The sequence below is a fragment of the Lactuca virosa genome, chromosome 7, assembly GCF_052849685.1.
Source record: "Lactuca virosa cultivar CGN04683 chromosome 7, Lactuca_virosa_CGN04683_v6, whole genome shotgun sequence".
Classification (NCBI taxonomy): domain Eukaryota; kingdom Viridiplantae; phylum Streptophyta; class Magnoliopsida; order Asterales; family Asteraceae; genus Lactuca; species Lactuca virosa.
In genome coordinates this window covers 164,576,348-164,597,065 of record NC_136432.1, presented here as the reverse complement: position 1 = coordinate 164,597,065, position 20,718 = coordinate 164,576,348, and the positions used below count along the sequence as shown (strand labels likewise).

At 38.9% G+C, this 20,718-nt stretch overlaps 2 protein-coding genes across 2 annotated transcripts; both read right to left on the bottom strand.

The window, feature by feature from the left end:
• Positions 1-14,980: 14,980 nt before the first annotated feature.
• LOC145127288 (uncharacterized) lies at positions 14,981-15,454 on the bottom strand. The gene has a single exon (XM_079062509.1). It carries the CDS (start codon positions 15,452-15,454, stop codon positions 14,981-14,983), a length of 474 nt encoding a protein of 157 aa, XP_078918635.1.
• A 2,842-nt stretch (positions 15,455-18,296) lies between these two features.
• Positions 18,297-20,495, bottom strand: LOC145127287 (uncharacterized). The gene is made up of 2 exons (XM_079062508.1): positions 20,218-20,495; positions 18,297-19,785 (listed from the first exon to the last, which is right to left on the bottom strand). Exons 1-2 carry the CDS (start codon positions 20,493-20,495, stop codon positions 18,297-18,299), a joined length of 1,767 nt encoding a protein of 588 aa, XP_078918634.1.
• Positions 20,496-20,718: the final 223 nt, after the last annotated feature.

The window sequence follows — 20,718 nt, the reverse complement described above, 5'->3', positions numbered from 1 at the left end:
TTATTTTGGATAGTTCAGGATTTTCGGTGAGACGGCGGTCGGAGACTTTTAGTCCAGTTCAGCATTACTTGTGAGGTGAGTTCTTCTCACTATATCAACAGGGTCTAAGGCACCAAGACCGACCCTTTATGATTTGTATCCTGGTTCTAGTATGGTTGCTATGTTAGTGATCTGTTAGATCGGTATCCTAGTTATAGGATGGTTGTTATGCTAGTGATCGGTTAGATCAGTATCATGGTTATAGGATGGTTGCCATGTTAGTGATCGGTTAGATCGGTATCCTAGTTATAGGATGGTTTTCATGATTAGTGATATGTTAGATCTGTATGATTATCTGTACTTGCTAGCTAGCATATGATATTATGTGCACATGTTTGTTTGGGGGAATTAGGTTAAGGCAGGTCGTGCTTTGTGTTGTAGGCCAAGATACCCATGGCGGACCGGATAGATTGCACACCTGCTTAGGGCATACTAGTCAGGCCGAAGGCCCGACGATCAGTCCGGATAGGCTGAAGGCCCTGAGAGGCGGTCCAGATGTGTCGATGGCTCGGAGATCGATCCAGATAGACTAATGGTTTGTGAGGCGGTCCAGTCAGACTGGTGGCTCATTATGCATGTTGTATTTGTTTATATGACATGGTTATATCTGTATGGCATTGGTATTTTGGGGGAACTCACTAAGCTTCGGGCTTTCAGGTACTTCTGGGATACTCTGACACTAAACTATTTTGAAAACAAGTTTTGTAATAATTATTGGTTTTGAAATGTTTTAAAAATTTTAAATTTGGCATGGTTTTTATGGATGTTACAATTATCATGAGGGGTGTATGTGGACTGAGTAAGATAGCCTGAGAACTCTCGGTTCGACTTTATGGCATGGTTCTTGTCTAATATATTGTTTCTGAGTTGGGACGGGTGTTTAATTATATATCTTTTCTTCTGACTGCATGCAACCATGTTTTCATCTTGTGTTTTGTCGGTAGCAGTCTAGATTATTGAAGGTTTGCGTATTAGAGAATGGTATGGCTCATGTTGTGGTTGAAAAGTATTGGGAGGGATATTGATTGGGTTCTTGCAGGCCGGTAGGATAATGGTTGTGTGCCTATAGGCCCACTAGGTGCTGGTCGTGAGTCTTCATGTCCGTGGTTAGATGATGGCGGGAATGGTGTGGAACCGTTAGCTTCTCATTCCAATGGTTGAATGGTGTCTCACAACGTATCGTGAACCATCATGGATTTCACTTATGTAAGTTGTACCCGACAGTTGTGTAGTGGAGACGTGTGTATTGGTTCGTTAGTCGTTTGGCATAGTCGAGTATTTGAGTAGTATGGTAATACTATTGGTGGCTCAGTAGTAGACAAATTTTGTTGGGCTTTGGTAGGATGTTGACGCGATGGGAATGTCATGGTTGTATATTAGTACTTCAATGTTGGGCTACTTTTTAGTGGGTCCTCATTCATTTTGTAAGAATTGTTTCATGTGAGTTAAGTTACCAGTGTTGGAATTCGTTATAGGTCCCTTAGATGATTTTCACATGGTTATGCACCTGATTTGTCATGGGAGTTTGGATGTCACCCAAGATTTTTGGATTGGCCACTGCTATGCTCGTGGGAGCGGTGGGATAATGGAGCATTATAGGAACTTATTTGTAATAAATGAGAAATGAATAATAAATATTATTATTATTATTATTATTATTATTATTATGTTTATAATGACCTTAATAGAGGAAAAATGAATTAGAAGGGGTTAATGGAGCATTATAGGAACTTATTTGTAATAGAATTTAGTGTTGAGGTGCTATACTTTTCAAGTGACCAAACCATAAGGATTGTTTCTGTCCATCTGCTAAATCTGGACATTATATCCCCCTGTTAGTAACATAGCGTGAGGAAGGGAGTTGTTCTCCCATTTTTGCTTAAATTGCTTCTGCCCCTGATCGGTCTAAATACAAAGAATCAACCATTTAAAAAACGGTGAGTGTGAGTGTGTGTGTGTGTGTGTTATGTGTGTACCTGGAAAGAGAGTTGGAGAGAATTCGAGAGAGATAGCAGTTAGAGATAGAGATATAAGTTGAGTTCTTTCAATCATCGAAGGTTTATCCTCTTGTGATCTAGGTTTATCCTCTTGTGATCTAGGTTCTTATAAGGTTAAAATAAAGGAAGACAAAGAAATACAGAAGCGCCGGCTGCCGCCGATGGAACTGTTCGAATTTCACTAGAAGACACGTGAGAGAGAGTTTGATGTACGGAGTTAAGCCGACAGTGAAGCACAAACTCTGGTGAGAAACTTATTGTTTAATGCATTCCGATGGGACCGTCGGTTGTTTCTCCGGCTATTCATGGCAGCAGAACCGTCTTGTCCAAGTTAACTTTTCCGACGAACAAGGTGTAAGGTAGAGCTACTGGATCACAATCTCCACTAAGCTTATCATGACAAGGCTTAAAGAGATGAATCAGCGGAGAAAAACAAAGGGGTAGCTATGAGATTCATGTCCAGCTTAAACTCTATTTAGAGTTTTGGGTGATTGTTAGGGCTGGTTTGCATCGACGGTGAAAAGGGAACCGCCAGAAAATAAAGCTTTGTCGGAGGGCAAGACGTCTTCGATCGATGGTCTAGTGTAGGAGGTCTCATTGCGTGTCTTGCAGAAAGAAGGTATACGTTATTTTGACTTTGTCATATTTGGTTAAAATTATATGGATTGCACCATTTATTTTCTTATGGGCTCAAGTAATTGGGTTTAAGTCTATTAGGTCTAATAGAAGACAGGTTTATGCAAATCAAATTTTAATATGGGCTGATTTGGGTGTTGAGTTTAGCTAATCATACCATATTGTTAACTTACTATTAAGATAAATGAATCCGTATCCCCGAATTAAATTAATCAACTCATCTAGTTTTATGGACTTTGGCATACGATAACTCTTTATAAATAAAGACGGAATTTAAATATAATTTATTTGACGAGATGATATTTTATATATAAGATCATAATTTAAGTATACCACTTTAGCGAGAATGACTTTAGAAGTGATCTTTGTCGATGTAATAATAAATAAATATTATTAATATGTTTATAGGTGCGCAGAGAGCTGAGAGTCCATCTTAGTCATTTCAATGATTTTATATTGTGTTGGTTGCTTAAGGTGAGTTTCTCCTCACTGTACTCGTGGGTCGAAGGCATCAATGTCGGCCCACTAGCTTATGTATTCTGGTACATAGGATGATGTTATGTTGATTATATGTTAGACTTGTAGATATGTATGATTATTTGTATTCGTTAGTTATATGTTTATCTGTTACATATGTCTATATAGTATGGGTGGGTTAAGTTTGTACTGCTTTGTGTTGTCGGCCAACAAACTCGGGCAATCCAATCGGGAAATTGTGGGCCCAAGTGGCAATCAAACCGAGAGGTTGTGGGCCAGGGCAATTCAATCGAGAGATTATGGGCCAGTGGTAATCCAATCGGGAGACTGTGAGCCAGAGTGGCAATCCAACCGGGAGGTTGTGGGCCAGGGTAATCTAGTCGGGCGACTATGGACCCAACATGCATTATGTATATTTGTTTGGTTGTGTGTGGTATTTGGGTGAACTCACTAAGCTTTGGATTACAGTTTAAGTTTTATGTTTCAGGTACTTCAGTTGACCGGGGCTAGGCGAAGGCTTTACCGTGCACATCCTTTAGTTTTTATGAGATTGGATTTTGGGATACTCTGATTTGTGATTTTGACTTTTTGAAACTAAGTTTTGTAAACATTTATGGTTTGTGGTTTGGTTTTAATAAATGAAAATTTTACCTTGATTTTTCGGATTTTACACTAAAGTTGTTGTAGATTTTGTCAAGGCTAACATCTTATGTAGGTTTGGAACTCCAAAAGCCTTAATCAATGAAAGAGGTACACATTTCTGCAAAAAAAAGCTTTCATATCAGTTCTCAAGAAGTATGGAGTCCAACATCAGGTGTCTACAACATATCGCCCGCAAATAATTGGATAAGATATAGTGTCAAACAGAGAAAGCAAGTCCATACTTGAGAAGGCAGAGAATACAAACCGCAAATATTGGAGCTTGAAAAAAAACTCCAATCGGGATGTCACCTTATAGACTCGTGTTTGGCAAAGCTTGTCACATTCCTATTGAAATAGATCACAAATCTTTTTGGGATGTCAAAAAGCTAAACATGAGGATTGATGAAGCGGGTATTCACCGAAAGCTAGAGATCCAAGTGTTCGAGGAGATCGGTAATAAAGCATTCGAGAACTCACGCATCTACAAATACAAGACCAAATTGTTCCATGATAAGTACATTTCCGGTAAGACCTTTGAGATAGGTGTAAAGGTATAACGTCTTAAATGGTTTTCTGGTAAGTTACGGTCCTGGTGGGTGGGACCGCTCATTGTTATAAATGTATATGATCATGGTGTAGTCGAGATTAAAAGTAAGAAAACGGGAAAAGTGTTCATAGTTAATGGTCATAAGTTAAAGTTCTTTTATGAAGGTTTCCAAGAGAATATATGGAGGTTGATAGCTTGGAACGCCCGGACTACTTCAAGTAAAATCTGAAGGGCAATGACGAGCCAAAGACTTGAAACAAGGGCGAATACCCGAGAGGCAACGTGGGAGTATTTTATTTCCATTCTTCTTTCATTTACTTCATTTTATATGTTTTACAAAGTTTTTGAGTCTACTTTATGGTTCCGTGCAATTCAATTTTCATATCTAAGGGTCGAGAGAAAATCGAGTTTGAAAACGTTGAAAATACATTTTTATGAGGATTTTAGCAAAACACACGATCCAATACAAAAACACACGACCTAAGGCACAAAACGCATGGTCTTTTCTCACCCATGCATGACTATCAAGGTTTTTACAAAAAAAAAAAAAAAAAAAAGTGGGCATGGGCAAAGACAAAAACACATGAGATAAGGTTAAAAACGCACGATCTATTTCTTGTCCGTGTGTAGACGACGCAGTTCCATGAGTTTCGAGAAAACGCTCACAGCGAATCAAGGAATCGCATTGGGTAAAGCCTAAAACACACGGGCTCAAGCTGGTAGTGCATCATTATCGAGGATTCACCGAGAAAAAAAACATCACGCACGGGCAGCATCAAAATCGCACGGGCTAAAGAACCAAAAATGCATGGTCTAGTTGGGATCGTGCGTTGAAGACGCAACTTCAAATATTTAAAAAAAAAAACTCATGGTAAAAAATGTGTCATGCGTTTTGATGTACCACCGTGCGTTTTTTTCGGGTATATCATTTAACCCCGAATTTGACCATCCTTTCCTTAAAAGAACTCACGACTGTTTCTTCTTTGTCATCTCTAAACTTCATTCGGCCAAAACCCACAAACCCTAACAAAAGGTTTCGATTTTTATTCAACTAATCTGAGATTCAAGCACCAAGGTATGTTATTTTAATTTCCTAAATACATCTCCTTCATCATCTACGTCGAAGGCGAGACAGTAAAATGTAAAGGAAATCCAAGGGAGAAACTCCCGAAGCCAGATGTTTGTCCTGAGGTTGTGCTGCAAACCCTGTTTCGTTAATATACACTTTGGTCGGACCAATGTAGGAATCATCGTGTATGGAGGCATATTTCCTTCATATATTATGCTCTGTATTGATTAATTCATAGTGCCCTTACTGGGCACATCCCCCTGTTTCCTTTATCTTGTAAACCATCATGGATGCCTCATCCAAACGCGATCTATTCACCTTCAAGTGGTTCGAGAATGTGGTTTATGGCTCTAAAGTGGGGAACATTTGGAAAGCACATAGGGTCCATGCAAAGCCGATTCTGACCATGTTAACTGACCTTGATCCGGTTATGTGGCTCTGTGGAGACTTTCTTGGAGTGAGAACAATAATTGAACTAAGTTTTGTGAAAATAATAAAAAAATGATTATTTAGAAACTTTCTTAGTTTAAACTTATATTCCTTTTTGTTAAAATTTTTGTTAGCTTTTTGTTTCTTTTCATAGCATGCATTCATTCCTAGCAACAATAAGCCCAATCATTCTTTTTCCTTCATTTTTTCTTTTTGTCACCTAGAAATCGTCTCTTTCTATCTGATTCTCGTCTTTCTTGAGGACAGGAAAAGTCTAAGCTTTGGGAGGTTTGTTAGGTGCATTTTGTGCATCTATTTTGCACATCTATTCGTGTCTTTTCATTGTATTTTACATCCTAATTATTGCATTTAATTAACTATTTGGACAATTGCATGTTTTATTCAGAATGTCTGGTACTTCACTATTTTTTGATTTTTTTGTTGGAATTATGGAACATGGAGCATTGGAACTACGAAGGCGAGCATGGAGCTTATATGGTCGAGCTTGTACCATTGGAGCATGAAGAGACGATCGACCATTCGTGTCATGGAAGAAAGCTTGAAGACACAACTCGATTCGTTGTATTTAATGAATCATAACAAAGGATCACATTTTAAGCACGGTCTGTGTCACACCAACACGGGTTGTGTATGTCATTTTCATCATATATTTGAGCAACATGACTCGAGGCGAAGATAGACCGAACACGGAGCAAAGTCTGAAGACTGATTTGAGTTTTAGCAAAAAGCGCAGCCTTGAATCCAAACACATGGTCATGCTGAAAACACATGGTCAAAACATATGGCTATGTTGAAAACACATGGTCGAAACACATTGCCATACCAAAATGCATAGCCATGCGAAAAAAACGCATGGTCTTGAGTAAAGCACGTGAGAAGTTAAGCACGTGAGCAGTTACTAGTGGTCCTAAAAAGGAGGAAATCGACCATTTTGATATGCGGACGGTTTTGAGAGTAGTAAGAGGCGATTTTTGGAGATTTTTTGGAGCTTTTGAAGAATTCCAATCATTGCAAACATTTTTTATTTCTATTTATAAGCATTAAACACTTCATATTCCATCTTTTTTGTTGATTTATTCTTAGCCATGTATAGCTAAGAAACCCTAATTTCTAGTTCTTGTTAAACATGTTGATTGTTTGACTTGAAATATCTGGTTTGATATTTGATTTGTGATTCTATTCTAGTTATTATATTCTTGTTTAAACTAGAATCCTTGAATTTGATTTATGTTTTATTGTCCACTTATATGAATTGAATTCTTGTGTAGTTAATTAACTTGTAGGGAACCTAATCATTCTATAAAGTTAATGATTGGTAACAAACAATAGGTTTTCTTATTTTAGAACATATATATCATATGTTTTCACACTTTCGAGCGTATGAAAAGAAATGAACATTTTTGGGAAGCTTGTACAATACTTAAAGTAGTTTTTCAATACAATCTAAGTGTGTTTAAATTGAATTAGTAAATCTAGGTCTAGTCAAAGATCATGTTTTGATCAGATAATATGGCAAGTGAGAGGTATTAGAGTGTGTTAGTACCTTTCAGTGCCAACTTAGAATAGGAATCATGACTTACATCAAGTCTTAATCAAGTTAAATGACAACATGGAGAACTAGAACTAGAACCATTTCAACAACTTTTTTTACAAATCTATTTAGTTTTTTTACATGTTTTCAAACTAGATCGTTATTTACATTATTTAAGATTTTTCTTACAAATCCCTTTTTTGTGACTAAATTAACTTGTCCAAAGAGGTATAGACTTTTGTCCAGTATCTTTAAGGATTGACGATGCTTGCCTTGTACAACTTTTTAGTGCATTGAAGCAGTGTATTTGGAGTCTACATCACCCCTATTATTTTTTTTTGGGTTTGACATACCTAACATCCACCAATAAAAAAAATACAAGCTTGTATATGCCCATTAGATTCCCTCAGCTGACCTTCCCAAAGATAATATTATAGATTAGACTAGACTATTCATACACTCTTTAAAGTCTATAAATACCCCTACTCATTACATATTATTTTTCTTTGAAAAATTATAACTATTTTACCTTTTAACTATAATTTTTAATCATAATGATTAACGTTTTAGTTATAACTATTAGTTAATTATAAAGATTTATATGTAATAAGAAATAGAACAAAAATATTACACAAGTACAAAATTAACAAATATCTAAGAAATAATATTTAATATAAAAATATATAAATAAATTTACGTGGAGCTTTTGTTTTTAGTTTGGGTAACATTAAGAAATGATGGGCTTAGGAGTAAATATTTTGATATATATACAACAAGATTTTTAGGGTTCAATAGTTTTTTCTATGGTTCAGTAGCAACCACCACTTCCTCTTATCTCTACTACTCCAACTGACGCGTGGTGTTACATCGGCGATGGCGATAAAAGAATCAACAACCGATGTCGTTAGTGGTCGTGCGTGGCGGCTTTCATCCGGTGGTGTTGTGCGGGTTGTGTGGTGGTGAAGTCTGAGGGGTGGTTCACGGTGATGTTTCATCGATAGACACGATGATGTGGTACGATGGTGAGCAGCAACAGATCTAATAGTGATTCAAGGTGGTTTTCCCCTTCCCTTTTATATTTCTCTTTTTGTCGATCTGGATGTTGGTTGGTGGCCAGAAATGCTCTCTTGAGCTTTGTTTTAGGTGGTTAAATGGTGGCCGACTAGGGCTCTCTTGAAGGTAGCCAGTGTTTGTTTATAGTTGTTTAAGTATTCTGGTGGCCGGTAGGTGGTCGGCGGTAGGGTTATCGTCGATGGTTAGTGGAAGCGAAAGGTTGTCGACGTTGGTTTTTAGTTGTTTAAGTATTGAAGGGGTGTTTGGCTAAGATTATTTAAGGAGCGTATTAGCTTATTAGCGGTTCCACACCTTCATAAGAAAAAAAAAAGTATTTGGATAAAAATAGCATATAATGGTGGGAAACCGCTAATAAGTCATTTTTTAATAAGCTACCTCACCTTAACTTATTAGCTTATAAGCTAATACGCTAATAAGCTATAAGCTAATGAACAATAAACTTATTTGCCAAACAACCCCTAAATGTAATAAGTTAAAAACTTGTTTTGATTATTTTTAACAGATTATTCAATGTCTTAAAAATATTTTGGAGGTTGATGGATGAATTAAGTGGTACACAGTTTTCAAAAGATTATGGATTGGTTAGAAATATGATGATGTACATAATATATTTTCAATGTATTAAAAGTAGCATTTTTTAGATAAATAATCTTTACAAGGTTACCAATAATTACACCAAAAAGTAATTATGAAGGGGGTATGTTAAGGAAATCAAGGGTATTGATACTAGCACCCTTAAAGATTATCCGATGAACTCTGCATTAATTCTAAATTTTTGGTAGATATAGTTTTTTTATTTGTTAGGTTAGAATCGGATTGACTGATTGATTGGTTTTTGGTTGAGTGGAAGGATGATGTCAAAATCACAATTAGTTTGCGCGATGAACGGTCAGAATTGCGACGATGATGGATCCGGTGATATTATGTTGTTCGAAGTCAGAGTGAAGGATCATTCGACGAGGAAGAGTGTGAGTATGAACGATCTCTCATGTTTCTACACATATTTTTAGCATTTTATTGACTTAGCCTTAGTATCGGATTTTCAATTTGTAACACCGGATTCCTGATTTGAGTAATTGACAAATGCAGTTACGAAATTGTTCATTGGAAGATTTCACATTTTGGAGGTTTTAAATTTAATACTCGAATCCCAATTATGCTTTTCCCATGTTTTAATTGGTAGTTTTATAGTCCAAAGGAAAGGGAAAGGATGGGACAAAGAAGGAAGCCATTTATTGCATTTGCTGAAAAATTGTTGAATTACGCTAAGGGTACAGAGCGCCTCTGGCCTAGTGAACTGAACGACTTTTTTTGGGTTTTGAGGCTATTTAAGGTGCATTAACTCCAATGGTTTGTAATTTCTTAGTCTCCATCACCTCTTGAATGTCCCTTATGAAACCCTAGCCTCCATTTAAGGGTTATGAGCTCATCCTCTCTCCTCGAATCCATTTTTGGTGCTCATTTGGTGATCTTTGGTGCTCTAGAGTGAAGTAAACAAGAAAGACCGATCAACAGATCTTTGCATACGAAGTGTTCAACCTTCTTACCACTTCGTGACTCTTGTAAGTCATACAGATTCAAGCTTTATTGGTTTTCATCTTTGGATTTGTGAGATAATGGTGTTGTGATTCATGTTTTGGTTTTTTGGCCCCTTTGATTGTTTGATCTTTGTGGTTTGGACAACTACATGTTATAAGAGTAATGATCTACTTTGAATATGATGTTTTGATGGAGTAGAGAGTGCATGCAAGAGCTCTCTTTACTCTATTCATGAAGAAAAATGGGATCTTTGACTTTTTGGAAACTTAGGTTTTAGATCTAGTGAGTTTTGGGTGTTTGATTGCATAAAGTTGGAAACTTTATCCGTTAAGACATCATTTAAGTCTAGATTTGAGAATTGGAAGCGTGGAGTTAATGGATTAAGTCAAAAACAAAGTGTTGGAACTGTTCTGGATGCGTCACGCCTATTTGGGACGCATGGCGCCTTGGGATTTTTCTGAGTTGCTTCTGTTTTAAGTCTGGAACCCAACTATTTTGTCTTGTAGTGGGCGTGGCGCACCCAGTAGGGCTGCAGAGTGACTAGGTAACAAAAAGTTGACTTTTTTATCGTTGACCGTTTACTTTGATCAGTTTGAATTTTGGTCAAACATGGAGGCTTTGAGCAATAGATTGAGGTGAAAGATTTGGTTGGTATCTAGGTCATTCGTGGGACTAATCAATATGAGTTTCCATGTGGGTAGCTATGATTTTTCAGACCCATTATTAGGTGAGTCTCCTCACTATACTATGTGTTACACTATATTCCCTTTGATGATAGGATGTAGAAGAGTGATGGTATGTTATTAGGGCGAGCAGATAGTCTTTTTTATGCTGATATGTTAGTTGGAGTGTAGATAATATTGGTGACCGTCAGGTGAATGTCGTAGGAGTTGTATGTAGTTAAATAGGATAGGTTGGGAACTCTTGATCTAGGCCTTATTGTATGTTCCTTGTTTGGTTGTGGATTTAGGGTGGGATCATTTGTTCGACAGTCTATCTTATCTCTGAGTACATACACTTATGCATTCATTTGGTGGTTACCATTAATAGTGTAGAATGATGTATGATTCCTCAATATGTTAGGACATAATTGTGTTGTTGTATGTTTTATTTTGGAAAGGGAACTTCCCTAACGAGGGTTTCCGGGCCAGCTTTCGCGCACCGACTAATCCCCCGCTGCAAACATAATTGTGTTGTTGTATGTTGTTAGGCAGGCAGACTAGTTTGTAAGTCGCATGTGGTGTTGGACTATTTATTTATTTGTTTTATATATATATATATATATATATATATATATATATATATATATATATATATATATATATATATATATATATATATATATATATATATATATATATATCGACATATTATGTGATGAGTTGAGGACGGTCCAACTATGTGATGTAGGCCAAGAGACTCAGGGTGGACCAACATTATGTTGAAGGAAAAAGGGGGCTGACCAGCTTTGTTTTGAAGGCAGAGAGGAGGGGCAGACCAGCTTTGTGTTGAAGGCCGATACATGTAGGCATTGTGTGTATATTGTGATATGTTGTATTTTAGGGATCTCGGTAAGCTCTGTGCTTACAGTTGTGTATTAAACATCTTGCGGGTACTTCATAAGATCGTGGGAAGACGAAGACATTACTATACACACTCATCAACAATTTTTTTTATTTTGTGATTTCGCGTGTATGTATACTCTGATTTTATGAGTTCGCCTGTTTGAACAAATGGTTTTATTGACATTGGTTTATGAAAATATATTTTATCTTAAATAAAAATTAAAAAATATATATATTGTGGAAATGAGATGTTACACAATTTTTCATGTTGTTGAACTTTGATTTTTGCATCTAGATTTTGTATGTGAGCAATTTCATAATATTTGATTCTACTATAATTGAAAAACAGGGTTCCATGAAAAATTCACATTGAAAATGTAGTTAGAAGAAAGTGGGTGATAGCTATTGAAAATGCACATAATCTTTTCTATGATAGGTTTTCTTTTTGATAGGTCCTTTATGGCAAGGTTGGAGTCATTGTTGAATGTAATTATACAAAAAGAAGTTGTATTATAGCGGAAATTGGAGTGATGGAAAAGGGATAGAATCTAGGAAAAAATAAGACGACATGTTTGTCTTAATGAAGGAAAATTGTGTCTCTTTGGTGGTTGTCGAGGCCAACAAAATTAATAACCCTAAATCTTCTACACTAAAATAGTGTATAGTGGTAAAGGGATCGTATCCACGGAGATTGATTCAATTTAAATCTCTATGTAAATCACTTGTTCAAGTACTTGTAAAACAAATGTAAAAGTAAAATGGAGGGAGGTTTAATTCTTTTTGATTGTTTGACAAAATTAAAACTAAGCTGGAATGTAAATATGAAAAGTAAACAAGTAAAAGATTTGAGTAAATTCAATGAAGTGAAGTTCGTTGATTGTGGGATACACCACATGGATGACATGGTTGACTTATCATTAGACTAAGTGGAACAACACTTGTGAATTAATTTAACTTGGCTATAGCAATTCATAAGCACAAATTACCTCAACTCTTCATAGCAATTCATAAGCACACAGAGCCTCGAACCGTTCGGAAAAATTGGGGGGAAGTGGGTAATATCCGCGAGGTGCTTGGGGTTGGGCTTATTGTGGACCATGGGTGGGCTCATCGCCAGACTCCTCATCCACATGCATCTCATCATCATTTTGAGCCTAGAGCGCATCCTCATTGAATGACTGAGTGATGGTCCTCGCGAGTCTCCTCTGAGTGCGATCGTGGAAGGTGAAGTTGGAGACTCGAGGGTCGGGAAGAATAAGATATCCGAACCCTTGAGGACAATACCATGTAAAACTCCTCCTGTTCCTACGACGGATGTGGTGCATGTTTGTGAGAGCCCGCTCATCCAAGAGAATTTTGTTGTCGATGGGCGTATAGTCATCCGGGAGCTCAATGTCATCCGGGAGCTCAAAAGGGTGACGAATCCTCCAATGCAAATATCACCGGTTGTTTTGGTTGTCATGAGTGCGCATTTGTAGAAAAAGAACGAATCAAAATCCGGGATCGGTGGGTTTTCACGTCATGTCATGCACCAAAGGAAGAGGAGCTCAATTTTTGTGACTTGGCCGACTTCTTTTCGGGCAAAAACAGTGCACACTGAGATACGATGGGAAATACGGAGGCACGGGTGAATGATGGAGGTTTCCTTATCGCGACCGGCATATGAAAAGATCCCACCGGTGATTTCCGTCCAAAAAGTCTCGTGGTTGAACTCGGCAGGAAAGGAGTTGAAAGTCACGAATGTGTTCGAGGAAAGTAATCCCAAGATTTCATTTATCCTTGCAAAATCAATGTACGCCCGGTCCCCCATAAGTTGGAAAGCTACTTTTTTTCTCTCGCTGTCTAACCCACAGTCGGCAAGGAACTCTCTAGTAGGGAGTTCGTAAGTGTGTGCCATGAGATTTAGAAGGTTTTCCCACCCGATGTTACGAAACAATTGAGTGACCCCCTCAAGAACCCCTAATGAAATGAGCGTGGGCTTGCACACGAATTTGGTTGAGGCAACTTTTCTAGGAAAACTTTTGTTATAGTTTCCGGTCGCCTTTGCGTCCCGAAACCTTGGAATGTTAGGTTTCGCATTTTAAGCTCTAGCGGGGGCCTTGCCTTGGGCGGCAGCCGAGCGCTTTCTAGACGTGGACATGATAAACCTGTAAGGAAATTAACAACTACACGGGCCACAATCCCAAAAAATAATATTTCAATGCAAATCACCAATCGACTCCCTATGGACTTCTGAAAGGGTTCAACAATCAAAGCAAGAAATATTTCCTAGCCTCATTTGATGCAATACCATACAAATTGTTGTTCTAAAGCATGCATATTGGTCAATTAAAGTCAAGGAAAGAATGTACCCGTTGGTGACCACGACTTTTGAAAGTCGAGAATTTGCGCGTGAAAATTCAGGATTTGAAAATCTTGCAATACTCCACCCCAAGCTTGAAGCTTTGCTCAATTCCCCATGCGAAGTAATTTACCACGAAAACCCGAGAAATCCGGCAATGGCTCGAGATTCAGGTAAAACTTTCCGGCGAGCTTTGAGGAATATTTTTAGAGGGGTTTGTATCCTTGACCAAAAGGAGTACAATGGTGGTGTCGGAATTGCGAGAGGTGGCCGGAGTTCGCCGGAAAATGCCCGGAAAGTGGCGAGATGGTGGTGGTGGCGCCTGGAATTCTGGCAACAGATCGGAGCGGTTTTTAGGTGGGGTTTGTAGAGCTGAAAAAATAGGAGAGAATGGCGGTGGTTTCACGTAATTCCGATCGGCGGTTTGACGGGAAATCAAGTTTTTGTGTTGGAAGTGGGAGGTGTTTTAATGGAGTTTAGGGAAAAGAAGAAGAAGAAGTGGGGAAGAAAAGGGCCGGCTGCAGCTTTTCCTTGGTTTAAGTCGTGGTCAAACCTGGTCAAAACACGGGTCAATGAAAGTCAACACCTCACGCAGACGATTCTTCAAGTACACGCGGTCCGAGTGAGTTGCCCTAAAACGATCCATTTGGTGATTCCTTCACGCGGTCAGCATACACCGAGTACACACGGTCCGCATATGTCCCACGCAGACAAACCCTCGACCACACACGGTCCGCGTAAAAAGGTCTGTAACCATCCATTTTTGAAGAATGACGCGGTCGTTTTTATTTACCACACGCTGTCTGTTTTTATAACCCACGCGGACGTTTTCTTTGAGTAAACGCGGTCCGCGTGTATCTAGCTGAAACATCCCAATTCTTCGCCCTTGACCAAAATGAATATCGGGGCTTAAAATTCAACACCCCTTTACTGCAAGAAGATAGAAGAAGAAGTGTGAAATGCAAAAAGGATTTATCTAAAACATTTGTTCGGAATTAGAAAAGATGAAAACATTAAGTTTTCCAAAAATGCCCTTCTTTAACGTCTTTGGCGAGACATCCTTCCAACTTGATTCAACACCTCGAGACATCCAAATGGATGATTTCAAGGGCATTTGCATTAAAACCTTCGTAGAATGGCTTCAAACGATGCCCATTGACTTTGAAAATTTTTCTCGTTTCTTCACTTTGTATTTCCACCGCCCCATGGTCAAAAGTTTTTATCACAACAAAAGGCCCTATCCACCTTGATCTTAACTTTCCCGGAAATAATTTCAATCGCGAATGGTAAAGTAAGACCCTATGTCCCGGTTCAAAATGCTTCCGGGTAATGGACTTATCATGGAAAAGCTTCGTTTTTTCCTTGTAAATTCTCGAGTTTTTGTAAGAATCATTTCTCAATTCTTCTAACTCTTGAAGCTGAAGCTTCCTATGTCTTCCCGCCTCATCAATATTTAAGTTACATTGCTTGACCGCCCAAAATGCACGGTGCTCTAATTCCACGGGAAGATGACATGGCTTTCCAAAAATCAACCTTAATGGGGACATTCCTATCGGGGTCTTGTAAGCGATCCGATATGCCCACAAGGCATCATCAAGCCTCGAACTCCAATCCTTTCTTGTAGGATTGACTTTTTTTCCCAAGAATAGACTTCACTTCATGATTTGAAACCTCCGCTTGACCATTCGTTTGAGGGTGGTAGGCGGTAGAGACACGGTGGGTCACGTTGTACTTTCTTCGCAAAGCCTCCATCATCTTGTTGCATAAATGCGTCCCTGGATCACTAATCAACGCCCTAGGCACACCAAATCTCACAAAGACATTAGATTTTAAAAAGTCGATAACCATATTGGCATCATCCGATCTTGTGGCTTTAGCCTCAAGCCATTTAGAGACATAGTCAACCGCGAGCAAGATGTAAATGTTGCTAAATGAAACGTGAAATGGGCCCATAAAATCAATTCCCCATACGTCAAAAACTTCACAAACAAGGATGGGATTTTGTGGCATTTGGTTCTTTTGTGAAATGTTCCCCGTCCTTTGGCACCGTTCATAACTTTTACAAAACAAATAACAATCGCGTGACATCGTTGGCCAATATAGTCCACACTCAAGAACCTTTCTCAAAGTTCGGTTAGGTCCGAAGTGTCCCCCACAGGCAAGTTCATGACAAAATTGTAAAATGGATTGATGTTCTTGTTGGGGCACGCATCTCCTAATGATTTGATCAGGACAATGTTTCCACAAATAAGGCTCATCCCACACATAGTATTTTGCATCACTTTTCAATTTATCTTTTTGAGCACGTGTGAATGTGTCGGGATACCTTTTTGTGACCAAAACGTTAACGATATCGGCATACCGAGGAGTAGATTGGGTAAGGGAAAAGAGATGCTCATTCAGAAACTCGTCCTGCAATGGGAAAGGAGTCTCATTTGAAGTGATCCAGTTTAGATGCTCGGCAACAAGATTCTCGCATCCACTCTTGTCCCGAATTTCCAAATCAAATTCTTGCAATAATAAGATCCATCGGATAAGCTTTGGCTTTGCATCTTTCTTTGTCATCAAGTACTTGAGATCCGCATGATCCGAATATACTATAACTTAGGTGCCAAGTAGATATTGCCTAAACTTCTCCAAAGCGAACACTATGACCAATAGCTCATTCTCTGTGGTAGAGTAGTTGCTTTGAGCATTGTCTAGTGTCCTCGATGCATAGTAGATCACATGGGAGGCTCTTCCGTTCTTTTGACCCAAAAAGGCGCCAATAGCATAATTGCTTGCATCACACATGATCTCGAAGGGGAGATCCCAATTTGGAGCTTGCATTATGGGAGCGGATGTAAGCAACTCCTTGAGCTTGTCAAAAGCTTCTTTGCAAGCCTCGTTAAACTCGAAATCAACCTCCTTTTGCAAGAGTTGGCACATTGGTCTTGTTATCTTTGAAAAATCATTAATGAATCTTCGGTAGAAACCTGCATGGCCCAAAAAAAACGAACTTCCCGAACACAAGTCGAGTAAGGTAAGCTTTGAATAACATCGATTTTTGCTTTATCTACCTCAATTCCTTTCTTTGACACAATGTGACCCAAAATAAGACCTTGACTCACCATAAAATGACATTTCTCAAAATTTAAAATCAAATTCGTTTCAATGCATCTTTTTAAAATTTTGGTGAGATTGGTCAAACATTCTTGAAACGAGTTCACGTATACCGTAAAATCATCCATAAAAACCTCAATTATGTTTTCAACATATTCCGAAAAGATACTAACCATAAAACGTTGGAAAGTGGCCGGGCAATTACACAATCCAAACGACATTCTCCGGTATGCGAAAGTGCCAAATGGACATGTAAAGGTTATATTTCTTGGTCTTCCGGTGCCACCGGGATTTGGTGAAAACCGGAATACCCGTCTAGACAACAATAATGAGATTTCCCGGCCAACCTTTGTAACATTTGGTCAATGAAAGGTAATGGGAAATGATCTTTTTATGTGCTTGCATTGAGTTTGCGGTAGTCAATACATACTCTCCACCCGTTTTGCACACGGGTGAGGACCATCATACCTTTGTTGTTCTTCACCATTGTGATTCCCGTCTTCTTCGGTACCGTTTGCACCGGGCTCACCTACTTACTATCCGAGATTGGATAGATCATTCCTGCATCAAGGAGCTTCAAAATCTCTTTCTTCACAAGTTCCATCATAGGCGGGTTCAACCTTCTTTGCGCATCCCGAATCGGCTTGCATTCATCCTCCATCAAGATCTTATGCATACAAGTGGAGGGGCTCAATCCCTTAATATGCGCAATCGTCCAACCCATTGCTTCTTTATGTTCCTTCAACACCTTGAGGATTTCCTCTTCTTCACATTCGGTTAAGTGGGTTGAAATGATAACCGAAAGAGTCTCGTTGTTTCCCACGTACGCATACTTCAAGTGTTGAGGCAGTACTTTCAATTCTAGTTCTGATGGTTGAACAAGGGAGGGTGGCAATCTTGTGTGAGTTTGAGACAATTCAATTTGTTTCACACTGAATTGAGTAGTTTTCTTGATCTCTAAATTTTTAACCAACCTTTCAACTTCCGGGTCTAATGAGTAGAGCTTCAACTTCTTGGCTAATTTTCCACAATCAAATCCTTTGCTCAAAATCATCTCCAACATGTCACCATTAGACAACTCAACAACTCTTGGGTTATAGGCTCAACAACGTCAACAAAATACAATGATGAAACATCATTAGGATATCTCATAGCATCATAGATATTGAAACTTATCGTTTCCCCATCAAACTCCATCGTTAAGCTTCCCGCATACACATCAATCTTTGTTCTAGCCGTCTTCAAAAATGGTCTCCCAAGTAAAATTAGAGCCGACTTGGAGGACACTTATTCTTCTAGATCAATCACATAGAAATCCGCTGGGAAGTCCAATTGGTTCACTTGCACCAAAACATCTTCTAAAACACCTCTAGGAAAGACACTCGATTTATCCGCAAGTGAAATTATGACACCGATTTCACTTAAAGGTCCGACATTCAATGATTCATACATCGAATAGGGCATGACATTGATAGAAGCACCAAGATCAAGCATGGCACTACTAAAAGTGACATATCCAATCTTGCAAGGAACCGTGAACATCCCCGGATCTTTGCACTTGGGTGGAAGTTTCCTTTTTAAAACCGCGAATGCGTTTACATTCATTGAGATTTTCTCATTTCCCTTGTATTTCCTCTTGTTGGTACAAAGTTCCTTCAAGAACTTTCCATATCTAGGAATTTGTTTGATTGCAGCAAATAAAGGGATGTTTACTTCCACCTTTAGGAAGATGTCCAAAATCTCTTTCTCCTTCATATTCTTCATTGAAGTTGCAAGTCGGGAGGGAAATGGAGGTTGAGTGGCTATTGATGTCACTAGGTGAATAGTCTTCTTTGGCACTCCAGCTTGTGCATCATTATTGACTATAGGATCTTCAATGGTAATGACTTCTATTTCTTCCTCTTCTTCCATTGGCTTCTTCTTTGAACTACTTTCTCCGGTTTGTTTGCCACTTCTCAAGGTCACCACATTGACATTTGGGTTCTTTTCGGTTTGAGAAGGGAGTTTTCCATAGGACTCCAACTTGCTTATGCATGTAACTATATCTCCCATTTGTGCTTCAAGGTTGGAGATACTAGTCCCCGTTTCTTTTTGGAATTGTTGGGTACTAGTGGCTAAAGATTTGACAATGTCTACAAGAGACATCCCAGAGCTACTTGGTTGGGATTGAGGAGGTTCTTGGTGATGATGTGGAGGGTGCGGTTTGGGTTGATAGTGTGGTTGTGAATGTTGGTAGTGAGGTTGTTGAGGTGGAAAGGAAGGTCTAACCAATTCATTTTGAGGCAATGGTCTTGGGTTGTAGCTCATGTTGGGATTTGGCTTCCAACTTGAATTGTATGCATATTGGTAACCGAATGATTTGTTGTGGTAATTTTGGAATTCTCCCATGGCATTCACATGTTCCGCATCTTCTTGAAGAATGGGGCACATATCCGTACGATGTCCGATTGTTGCGCATATCCCACAAACCATCACTTGTGGAGTTTTTCCCTTGGCTAACTTTTGAACAACGTATGTTAAATCTTTGAGTTGAGACTCTAGATTCGATGTTTCCACTTCATTGACTTTTTGTTGAGTTTCTCTCTTCATATCTTGGCGCGGATCAAAGTGTTGGGAGTTAGCGGCTATTGTGTTCAAGAGTTGTCTTGTTTGTTGCGGAGTTTTGCTAAAGACATCTCTTCCACTCGAGGCATCAACTAATCTTCTCTCAATTGGCAACAATCCATCATAGAAGTGTTGAATGAGGAGTTGTTCCGGAATTTGATGTTGTGGACAACTATAGCACAAGTTGTTGGACCTCTCCCAATAACCATGAAAAGTCTCATTTTGACCTTGGCGGATTCCAAAAATCTCATTTCTAAGACTTGAGTCTCTTGAAGAGGGATAGAACTTGTCAAGAAAAGCTCTTGCCATGTCGGTCCATGAGTTGATTGACCCCGGGGGAAGATAGAATAACCAATCCTTTGCTCTATCGGCCAATGAAAAGGGGAATGCCCTTAGCTTGATTTGGTCATCGTTTGACCCTTGTGGCTTCATACTAGTGCAAATAATGTGGAACATCTTCAAGTGCTTATGAGGGTCTTCATTCTCTAATCCATGAAAAGTTGGAAGGTGATGGACTAAACTTGACTTCAATTCCGAACCTCCTTCCAAAACCGGGTAATTGATACCGGTTGGAGTTTGTGTAACATCAGTTTCCATCATTTGCCTCAAAGTTCTTTTGGGAGCTTCTCCTCCGTCCGCCATTACAGCCGGTTCAATATTGGGTGGATTTTGTTGTAGGGGTGATGTTTCGGGAATTTCTTGGCGAGGGTCGGGACCTAAATCGGGTTCCGTGTCACTTGATGAAGCGGTTTCAACCTCTGGGTCCCCGTGAGGATTTGAAGTTTGACCACGTTCTATTCTCTTTTCCTTCGCCAAACGTCTTGCTTCCTTTTCAATTACCGGATTATAAATCAAAGCACCTGTACGTTGAGATCTGGGCATAGAGAAACAAATTGATTAAAAATAAACCAATCCCCGTGTAACGACAAGAAATTTCAAACCAAAGTTTTCATTTTTAATACTCATAAAACATATGTCTCAACATTAATTCTCAAAATAAATCAACAAGTTTTCAAAACAAATATTCAAATCCAGGATCCACAAACATAGCTCCATAACAAGGGTGTGTGTGTGTATAATCACGTCGGTGCCTTCCCGCGATCCT